We start from the raw sequence: 11,206 nt of genomic DNA on the forward strand, positions 1-11,206 counted from the left end.
ATATCTAATAGGGAGCCAGCAAGAAGCGGAGTGGAAGCTCTGTGTGTGTGTGTGTGCGCGCGCGCGCGTGTGTAGGGGGAGGGCACTCATTGACTGTCCGCTTTGCTGTAGGACAGTGGAAGCCTTTTCACGCAGACTCCCAAACGTTGACAGGTGGCAGGCTTTCTCTGGGGCCGTTCAGTTTTTTGAGAGAAGAATATCCTCCATTCTCCATCCCTGTCCTGCATGGATGTGGGTTGGGAGGGCAGGGTGGGAGTTCCTGTTTCTAGCTTCAAGCCTCACCTCTGCTGCGCCTGGGGTCCCCAAGTCCAAAGCCTCCCCAAAAATGAGTGTGCGGAGGGTCGGTGTGTGTGACTCAGATGTGAGAGGTGAGGGAGACCTAGGGGTCTCGACATCCTGAACACAGGCTCTCGGCCACCCTCTGTGTTCAGCCAGGCCCTGACCCGGAGTCTAGGGACCTCCAGGATCTTCGAGCATCATTTCTTGTTCATTCTGTCACCACCCTTAGGCCACTGTCCAGCCTCTAAAGCCTGTTGGAATCATTTTATCCACTGCTGTCTTCTCTCCGGGTCTTTGTCCTTGTACATACATGCCTCTCTGACGCCTCTCCTGTTATCCAGTTCAGTTATGGAAGGGAGAGAAGACAAATGCTCATGTTTACATGTCTTCCATGTTTAGCCAGAAGTCTCACCACAGTTTATTTAACTAGTCCCTCAAGGACCAACTTTGGATTTTTTCTTCTGTTTTCTTTTTGACCACTCCTTGCAGAATCTGAGTTCCCTGACCAGGGATGGAACCCGTGCCCCCTGCCTTGGGGCGTGGAGTCTTAACCACTGGACCACCAGGGAAGTCCAAGGACCAGCTTTTAGGTTGTTTCCAATTTTTCCGCTGTTACAGCAGTGCTCTTAGTGACATTGTTGTAAATACCTCCCACCATCAGTCAGCCCTCAGGACAATCCTATGAAGTAGGTATCGGCTTGATTTTACATTTGGGGAAACCTAGGCTCAGAGAAATGCCTTGATGGGATCTTTTATTAAATTGGTTAGTCAATGTTTTCTTTCATATATAGAATATCTCTTAAATTTTTTTGTATGCAACATAATATAGTACATAAACTGATACCTTTTTAATCTGTGTAGTTCTCCCTTCTCAGGTACCAAGCACAGTGCAGAAGCCAGGCAGGCAAATGAATAATGAATAGTGGTGAACCGCGGTCTCAGTGAGGAGTGTTTTAAAGGAGAGCCCAGCCCAGCAGGCCTGGGAGGCCTCCTGATCCCATACCCTCACTCTGCAACCTTCCATTCATTATTCAATAGAAATTCACTGGGGTTAACAAGCTCCTCTCTCAAACACTTGCTGAATTGAGTCAACTGATCTGGCCTGACAGCCAGGAGTCTCAGGTTCTGGTCCCAGATCTCCTTGTCTGCCTGATGACCTCAAGCAAATAGCTTTCTGCTTGGGCCTCATCTTCCTCATTTGTTAAATGAGGGCTCTTTCACTCTACAATGCCAGGCACCGTGCTGGCACCAGGAGCTACAATAATATACAAGAAAAGAGATCATTAAAACAGAGCATGGGGAAATTCCCTGGTGGTCCAGTGGTTAGGACTCTGCTCATTCACTGCTGAGGGCGCAGGTTCAATCCCTGGTCGGGGAACTAAGATCCTGCAAGCCATGGCATGCGGCCAAAAAAAAAAGAAAAAAAAAAAACCCACAACACATCATGTTTGTCAATTACACCTCAACAAAGCTGGAGGGGAAAAAAAGCACCCACCATGATCTTTGATGGACGTAATGATCAAGACACCTGACAACACAGCTCAGACAGACTTAAACCAGAAAGGAGGCTTTGAGGGCTCACAAGACTGGAGTGTAGCTGGAAACAGCAGGGTCCAGGTGCTCAGGTGATGTCATCAGGGATCTGGTTCTCTGTTTCCAGCCCTGCTGCCCTTTGCCTTAGCTTCATTTCCAGACAGGGAACAGAAGCAGCTGCAGGCTCACATTCTTTTAAAATGTTAGTTTAAAAAAACAAAATGAATGTGGTTCAAAATTCCAAAAATTCAAGAGCATATGGAGAAAGTCTCTCTCTCACCCTTTTCTCCCAGCCCTCCAGCTTCCACCTCTCAGCCCCAGTCCTCCCAGTAGTTTCCCTCCTTCCAGAGATGCTCTGTGCACATAGCTTTCCACCTTTCTTTACACAAATGGAAGAACACTACACAAACTGTTCTGTAACTTGCTTTTGTCACTTAAGTATCTTGGAGACTGTTCCATAACTGTGTATAAGGTTTGCTTTTGTCCTGGCTGCAGTGTTACGTGGTAATGCAGTGTAACCAATCCCCTGTTGACAGACATTTGGTTCCAATCTTTTGCCAATACAAGCAAAGCTGCAAGGAATAATCTACACATCCCCATTCTACCTGTGTGCAAATCTGAAGGGCTAATTCCTAGATGTGAAAGTCCTAGGTCAAAGGGTATGGGTCTTTGTGATTGATTTTGATTTTGATGGAATATTGCCAAATTGCTCTCAGGTGGATGTGTTACCAATGTTTATTCCACCAACAAACAGGTGAGGCTTGTTTACTTAAACCCAATACCCTCTTCAACTCTCTATGAAACTTCCTGGTCATTGAGAATGTAAGTTAGGCATGATTTGCATCTGTCTTATGCTGAATGAAGTCAGGCATCTCTTCCTATATTTGAGAGTTCTTTATATTTCCTTTTATATTTCCTTTTCTGCGAAATGTCTGTACAGTTTTTTGTACATTTTTATTGGGTTGTCGGTATTTTTCTTACAGATTTGTAGGACATTTTTATGTATCAAAATTAGCTCTTTCTAATATGAGTTATGAATATTTTTCTTTAGATTTTCAATTATCTTTTAACTTTCGCTTTTTTTTTTACCATGCATACTTTTAACATTTTAAATACATATTTAAATATATTAGTCTTGGGCTTCCCTCGTGGTGCAGTGGTTGAGAGTCTGCCTGCCGATGCAGGGGACACGGGTTTGTGCCCCGGTCCGGGAAGATCCCACATGCTGCGGAAACGGCTGGGCCCGTGAGCCATGGCCGCTGAGCCTGTGCGTCCAGAGCCTGTGCTCCACAACGGGAGAGGCCACAACAGTGAGAAGCCCGCATACCGCAAAAAATATAAATAAATAAATAAATAAATAAGTCTTTTATGACTTCTGCATCTTGTTTTCATACTTATGTCTTCCCTACTCCAAACTATTTACTTCTGTGGTATTCTTACCAGAAATGCATAACCTCAATCTAATCACGAGGAAACATTGGACAAATCCAAATTGAGGGACATTCTGCAAAATAACTCACCAGTACTCTACAGATGTGTCAAGATCATGAAAGGAAAAAAAAAAAAGACAGGGACTGTCTCAGATTAGAAAAGCCTAAGGAAACATGACAACTAAATGCAATGTGAAATCCTGGATTAGATCCTGAGTCAGAAAAAATGCATTAATGGGAAAACTGGAAAAATTCAAATATGACTTGTAGATTAGTTAATAGTATTGTATCAACACTAATTTCCTGGTTTCCATAATTATACCATAGCTATGCAAGATGTGAACATCTGGAGAAGCTGGGTGAAGGGTATACAGGACATTTGTACTGTTTTTGAAACTTCTCTGTGATCTAAAATTATAAGGTATTGATCCATATTTTTCCCCCAATGGCTACTCAGTTGTTCTAATAAACTTTATTGACTAATCCCTTTCCCCACTGATTTTTAATTCTTTTTCACTTTTAAATTATAAAAAAACACATAAAACTTACCATCTTAACCTCTTCTTTTTTTTTTTGTGCGGTACGCGGGCCTCTCACTGTTGTGGCCTCTCCCGTTGTGGAGCACAGGCTCTGGACACGCAGGCTCAGCGGCCATGGCCCCACATGGCTCAGCTGTCCCACAGCATGTGGGATCTTCCTGGACCGGGGCACGAACCCCTGTCCCCTGCATCGGCAGGCAGACTCTCAACCACTGCGCCACCTGGGAAGCCCCATCTTAACCATTTTTAAGTGTACAATTCAGTAGTGCTAAGTACATTCATATTGTTGTACAACCAATCTCCAGAACTCTTTTCATCTTGCAGAACCGAAACACTCTACCCATTAAACAACTCCCCCTTTTCCTCTCCCCCGGCTCTTAGCAACCACCGTTCTACATTCCGTCTCTATGACTTTGAGCCTACTCTTGGTACCTCATATAAGTAGAATCGAGCAGTATTTGTTTTTTCATGACTGGCTGATACTGATTAACAAGCCACTAATTTCACAATAAAATGAAAACCTATTTTTGATGCTAATTAGCAAAGCCTCTGGTGTTGGCTAAGAGATAGATAGTTGAGGTGCTTGTAGTACTTCTGGAGTGTAGATGAAGCAATTGAGGCACAGAGAGGTTTAGTGACCTGTTGGTGATCACACAACCAAGGAGAGAGGGTGCACGTTAACCCCAGGATTGGCTCCACAGCTCGCTTCCGGTCTCTGCCCCAGGCTGGGGAGCACAGAAGAGAGCCAAGGCATGGAAACCAGCAGCATCTGGGTGGTGTCTGAAGACAAGAGGTGGATGAAGTCACCCAAGGAGTAGTGACCACCAGCACTTAAGAGGCAAGCAGAGGTGACAACCCGGTAATATGTCCCCAGTGACTGGCCAGCTGTGGGTTCTCAGTCAATATTCATTAGCTGAGCCTAAGAAGGAGCAGCCAGAACTGGGGGAGGTAAGCCAGGGGAACTCATTTCAGAAACGAAGGGAGAACAAATTTCAAATGAGGGGAGTGGTCAACATATTGGAAAGAGATCAAACTCTAGTCTGAGAGGGAACCTCTGGATTTAGGAACAAAGAATCATTGGTGATGAGAGGCTTCTTGGGATTGCAGGAGCAAGAAAGTGCTGGTAAATGTTTAACAACTCACTTTCCAAAAAAAAGTACGCATTTGTGCATGTACATAAGTTTATTATAAATTTTACTGATATAAAGGATATGTAACAGAATCCACAAATAATAAAATGTACAATATTCTTTATTGTAAATGCTACTCTGTATCCATGATTTCATAAATGGAGTTATATCCTAAGTACAAGTGCAGTTCCAACGTGAACGTTGGTTGATGTTTTTCATTTATATTTTTGAGTAAGACAAAAATGAGACACACGATATGCTGAAACCTCACAGATTCCTCAATGACTTGAGTGACTTCTTTGCTGAAACTGACAACAGTTTTCAAACCCTGGAATGTATCCTCAACTTTCTGTGCTATTCACAGTGTAACAGCCTACAGACGTGACACTTCAAGATTCTTTTTAAATTAATTTATTTTTGGCTGCGTTGGGTCTTCGTGGTGGTGCGTGGGCTTCTCATTGTCGTGGCTTCATGGCTTCCCTTGTTGCGGAGCATAGGCTCTAATGCGTGTAGGCTTCAAGAGTTGTGGCTTGCAGGCTCCAGCGCTCAGGCTCAGTAGTTATGGCGCACGGGCGTAGTTGCTCCGCGGCATGTGGGATCCTCCTGAGCCAGGGCTCGAACCCGTGACGTTGCAAAGGTCCACCTTTTTTCCTCGCGGACAACCTGCCCCCTTTCTTCTCTGCTCCAGCCACACTCGAGGACCTCACTCAAACAGCTCCTGAGAAGCAGCACTCCTGCCACCTTGGGCAATTTCATTACTCCTTCGTAGCACCTGTAAATCGCCTCTGCAGCTTTTATCACAATTTAGAACTAAACTACTCTGGGAGTACCAGATACTTCTCTCTCTTTCCATGAGCCGCAATATCCGTGATGGCCGAGAATCAAACATCTACTCCGTCAGTGCCTACTACAGCATACAATGAGTATCCATAAAGAAGCTCTGCCAGAAAACAGCTAGGAAAGGTTTATATACGTATAGGAATAACCTGCAGGGCATCACCAGGAAACACCTCCTTCCATGCCTTTTTGCTTGTTTAAAACGGTCTGGGGTCTCTCCGGTGGCGCAGTGGTTGAGAGTCCGCCTGTCGATGCTGGGAACGAGGGTTCGTGCCCCGGTCCGGGAAGATCCCGCATGCCGCGGAGCGGCTGGGCCCGTATGCCATGGCCGGTGAACCTGCGCGGCCGGAGCCTGTACTCCGCAACGGGAGAGACCACAACAGTGACAAGCCCGCGTACCGCCCAAAAAGGGAAAAAAAAAAAAAAAAAAAAAAGGCTGGACTCCACCCTTTAGAACTGAAACATACAAACAAAACCTTCCCAACAAACAACAAACCTCTTGGAAACGTGACCTTGCAAATACCCCGTGACAAATCAAAAACCTTCGACTCCTGTAGTTTCCGCAATGCGAAAGAGTGCGTTTCAATAACTTCTTTTTGAACGTATTCTTGCTATAAACTACCAAGCAGAAATGAGGTACTCTTAAATAGAGTATCGACCGAAAACAGAAGCTTCTTCAGGTTCTTGAAAGGAAGAACCCACTACAAGGAAACTGCAAGACAACATCCAACCCTCTCCTGCAGAATAATATGGAAACTTCGATACTAATACCTCCGGAATAAAACTAAAACACAGAAAAACCCACTCCCCAAAAACCAAGAATATATATAACACGTAATTAAAAATTTTTAAAGTAGTATTAACCAACATTTACTATCGTGAAGTTTAACGTATGCTTAATGCTTAGGAATTACCACCACACAACCTCTCCAAAAAAAAACAAAAAACTAGGCTTTTTTTCTTGAAAAAAAAAAAAACACCTCAACACCAACAGATATTAAAAGAGATCTGTATTCCAGACATGATAAACACTGTAAGACCTATAAAACACCTCTTCTTTTTTTTTTCAGTAACTACACCATACCGCTAAAAACGGTTATTCTCTACCCACGGAAAAAACTACACTAAAAGTAAGGATCGTCAGAAAGAATCAGAAAGGAGCAATCAGGATGTTGCGAAGCCTGATTACGCACAGCCGCTAATCACGAAATCATGCGAGCTCCAATCATCATTTTCTATTCTGTTCTCCAAAAGGAGAAACAGGTAAGGATTATCCTACCTGACGATACAGACTACTCCAGGGCATTCCGTAGTCTGGGAAGAAGATTCCACTTAGAGCGAGGGTGAGAATCCAACACGTTGGCCCGAGCAACCTAAAGCTATCTAGGTTCTTCTATTTCTGTTGCTACATTTGTTTGCAGATGTTATAAAATATATTTTTGCATTTGCCGTCAAAAAAAGCATAGGCTAATTCTTCCCAGAACGCTCCACTCACTTAAGAGCTTGCTGTCCTACCCGGCCGCCTCACTTTATTTACATATCCCCGCCCACTCCCTTCCGCCAGAAATCTACCGTAATAACCAAAATAAAAGCGACACCTAGTATCTTAGAGTGCAAGACTGTTCCGTTTCTATAGTAGATTGGCCACCCCAAGTTTCTCCTGAAATTTTTATGTCTTGATCTTTCTTTTCTTTTTTTTTTTTTGGCCACGCTGCGCAGCATGCGGGATCATAGTTCCCCGACCAGGGATCGAACACGCGCCCCCTGCAGTGGAAGCGCGGAGTCCTAACCACTGTACCGCCAGGGAATTCCTGTAAGTCTTGATCTTACCCTAAAATATATTTTTTTACGAAGAACTGTAAACAAAACTCATAACTCCAGACTCGAGAGACAATTACCCTAACACTGACATCCTCCACCAAATGCAGTTTTAGGGGGAGGGCTGAAGCCTATGGTTTCCTTCTTCCAGGAATGGCGAGTGGTCCCTCGCTTCTCCAGCCTTCATCCCTACTTCCAGTCACGAAGGGATCAGAAAGGTTTCTTTTTCAGCCCAAAGACGCTGATGAATAATGCTATTTCGGTGACGGCTGGGATGGCACTACGGAAGGTAAGTGATGGGTTCAGGGTCCCTTCCAATAAAAATATCCAAATCCCCAAGCCAGCAATCCCACCCCCAAAGTGTAGGAGTGGGGGACCTCAAAAAGACCACGGGATGTTGAGTGGATCTGATATCTTATACATGGAGTAAAGGGCTGGGTAGGGGAAACCTTCAGATTTAAAGTAAACGGTCCTTCCCCGTCCTCAAACATTGGGTGCTACCATACCTGCAGAAGACAAAAATGTACCAGTACGTGGTGCACTCCCAACGCTCAAATATGAAGAAGGATAGGGCCACAGATGCACTACAGTGAGCTCCAATGGCTTGGGAACGCACCAGAGTCAAGGAAAGCCTTTGGATCAATAGATAGTGATGGGCCAGAAAAGGCCAGTGGTGAGACTGGCATCTGCATTCTGGTTCACCTCCTGGGGAGCAGGGCACCTCTTGCTCCCTTTGCCACACTGCAAAGGCCAGAGCCAGCAGCCCTGACTTCTGAGTTTTAGAACTGCCATGTGAGTGGAGGCTGGAACTGAGCCTGCACAGCTGGGGCCCCAAGCTACCGCCACCCCATATCTATCAGGTGAAGTAGTAGGCTCCCCATCTACTCCAAGCACACGGGAATGCTCACAGTGACATTATACACCCTGCTAGAATCACTCTCCAGCACACTGGTCCTCCCCGTCCACTATCCCAGTGTCAAGAGCCTTCCCTGATCCATCTTCCTCAGTCTCTTCTGCGTTCCCATACTGCTTCACATCTTTACACATCCTACAGCACAGTGCTTATCACACTGAATTACACATGTCTGTCTCTGTGTCTGCCTCTTCCTCAAGATAGAAAACTGTGTTTTACTCCCATTTTGAGATCTTCAGTGCCTGACTCATAGCAGGAGCTTAACAAATGATCAAAGATTGTATTAAATCTTCTACATTACCTAAGAAGATCTCTCAACTGGAGTGATTCTGTTTGCCTGCCAGGGCAAACACCACTGTGCCAGAAAGGCCTAGTTAGGTGGCTGAAGGGCATTAAGATGGAAATGGGCCGCACAGGAAAGGTGCACAAGTAGAAAGGATACAGATGAGGCTCTGGGTGCTGTTGAACATGGACACTCCTGAGAAGAAACCGGCCAGCTCCACTGCAAAGAGGGCCAGGGTGACAGAGAGCGCTGCCACCAGCCTGCAGAAAGGAAGGGAGTTGGCTTAGGCCTTCTGGCCTTTTTCTAACACCCCTTCACTCCCACTACTGCTTAATTCTGACCACCCTGCCCCAAGTGCTCACTGCATGTCCTGCTTTTCATACTCCTCGGGGGTGAACTTGAGAGGCAGGCAGGCCTGGATGTTGCTGTCCTGGGGAGCAGGGCAGAAAGAAAGAGAAGTTGAAAGAGGGTCGAGCGGCGGATAGCGGTGGAATGGGAGGACCCCACCGGGTAAGGCCCCGGAGGAAAAGGTGCGGTGGGGCTGGGACCACCCCAAGGTGGGAAGGGGGGCGAAAGGAGGGGAGCCATGGGTCTTACCCGCGACCAAAATAAGGTGATGACGACCACCAAATGCGCCAGGAGCGTCAGAAAGCGAGAGGGCACGAGTCCCGAGATCCGACCCATGGCCCCCAGGGTAAGGGTTACCGCCTGGAGCAGAGGCCGTGGTCTCTGGGACTGGAAGCTCAGGGAGGGCCACTCCTCAAGTCTCCCAGGCTAGCCTACAAAAATTCGACGTACTCCGCCTTCCCGCTCGCGCTGGTGCCGCCCAGTTGCCTTGGTAACCGCATAAGCGGGGCTACGACGGGAATCTCTGAAAATATCGCGAGAGCGGTAAATTATCGCGCCGCCGAGAACCCCCAGAGGATCGCGGGTACGGATCCTCTGTACCTCATCCCGGCCGGGTGCGGACAGCTAGCCCTCTCCCCGCGCGCAGCCGAGCTATCGGCACCTGAGAGTGTGCGGCGGTGGCGCGGTTCCGCACTGCCGACTCTGCCGGCGCAGCCCCGGCGAACGGAAACCCGCCCTGCCTAGCCCGGGACACTCCTTCCTCCCCGATGCCCACGCCGGGAGCCGCCCGGCCCCCAGCCCCCGCTGCGCTGCCCAGGACGACCCTCCGGATAGCACTGTCACCGCCACGCCGGCCTTAGGGCATCGCCATGCCTGAGGCCTGGACGCTCTCTTTTCTTCCATTCTCCGCATCCGTTTAGCTTCCACCTGCCCTGGGCCGAACTTGGAGAGGTGGATGCCCCTACATTGTCCGGCTGTCGTTTATTCTCCCGGAGCCCCTGGTTGTCGGCGGACCCCATACCGGAACCTTCCTTGATTCTGGTTCCCCCCAACCAACTCCCCAGACACCTTGATCAGATTGGTCAGGGATTTGCAGAGTGCAGAAAATGGCCCGCTCTCCTGAATTAGGGTGTGGATGAGAGGCGTGTTTAGGGAAGGGAGTGGACGAGAAAAGGGGGTGGAGCGGGGAGTGGAGGAAGAGAATGAAACCCTGCGTCCCTGGGAGGGAAGGATCGAGGGCGGAGATGCAGACTCTGCAACGATTTCCTTATCTCTTTGAGCTGTGGGCACGACTTAGCCCAACTACAGTCCAAGCATCTCTCACTTCGCGACCTCACTGACCTTTGGGCCTCAAAGGGGATCCCTGCAGAACGGAAAGTTCTTGCCCGCATTCATTGCTCACAGTCTAGTCACAACCTCGCAGGGGCCTTCCTACCCACTTACCAGATCACCTCTCTTCCTACTGCCAAGAATAATAATGGATAAACATCTATAGTAAGAATAGAAAAGAGTTTTATTTGAACCAAACTAAGGACTAGCCCGGATGCCCACTTCCCAGATCACTCTGAGAAACTGCCCCAGGGAAGCATGGTTTCCAGTACAGTTTTATATCTGGTCAGAACAAAGTACATTAAACAAGTAAGGGTTACATTTCTTCATGGTTTTTTTTTAAAAAAAGAACAGACCATGAGTACACAGCGAGTCAGTATGGCGTTGGCACCTGGGAAGGGAGTCTTATCATCAAAAGAGGACCAGCATTGGCATCCCAAGAGGGGCACTTAATCTTTATTTTTAACATGGACGTTCTTTACTTCTGGTCAGTGTGCCCTTTTCTTTAATAATTAAAGCAGATGTACAATGTATGTTTGATAGGTCACAAACAGGCTGTTTTAGTTAGCATAAAATTCAAGTTAACTCATGTTTAAGCCAGAATGACTTCCCCATACCTCAATATGTGAACATTTCTTTTATCACTACTCTTCATCTCAGTGCTTCTAGGAGGGTCTAAACTACAAACCTTAGAGGCATTTTTTATTTCTTCATGCATTCATTCAACAGATATTCATTGACTAGCTATAAGTCCCAGGCACTGTGCT

The 11,206-nt window shown here is 46.8% G+C and overlaps 1 protein-coding gene across 4 annotated transcripts; it reads right to left on the reverse strand.

Annotated features, from left to right (window-relative positions):
• Nucleotides 1-4,964: 4,964 nt before the first annotated feature.
• TMEM107 (transmembrane protein 107) lies at nucleotides 4,965-10,231 on the reverse strand. Of its 4 annotated transcripts, XR_014013894.1 has the most exons (7): nucleotides 10,132-10,220; nucleotides 9,360-9,633; nucleotides 9,125-9,192; nucleotides 8,922-9,022; nucleotides 8,073-8,169; nucleotides 7,647-7,846; nucleotides 5,965-6,100 (listed from the first exon to the last, which is right to left on the reverse strand). XR_014013894.1 is itself a non-coding variant. In XM_081218006.1 (6 exons), the coding sequence occupies exons 2-6, from the start codon at nucleotides 9,444-9,446 to the stop codon at nucleotides 5,908-5,910; spliced, it is 546 nt and encodes a 181-aa protein (XP_081074132.1). In that variant the 5' UTR covers nucleotides 9,447-9,633; nucleotides 10,179-10,231; the 3' UTR covers nucleotides 4,965-5,907. The 4 variants fall into 4 exon arrangements, 3 of the variants coding, with proteins under 3 accessions (XP_081074132.1, XP_081074131.1, XP_081074133.1); XM_081218006.1 differs by lacking the exon at nucleotides 7,647-7,846 and having other exon boundaries at nucleotides 4,965-6,100; nucleotides 10,179-10,231; XM_081218005.1 differs by lacking the exon at nucleotides 7,647-7,846 and having other exon boundaries at nucleotides 4,965-6,100.
• Between the last annotated feature and the right edge of the window lie 975 nt (nucleotides 10,232-11,206).

Source organism: Mesoplodon bidens (assembly GCF_964165515.1).
Source record: "Mesoplodon bidens genome assembly, chromosome: 19".
NCBI classification, from domain to species: domain Eukaryota; kingdom Metazoa; phylum Chordata; class Mammalia; order Artiodactyla; family Ziphiidae; genus Mesoplodon; species Mesoplodon bidens.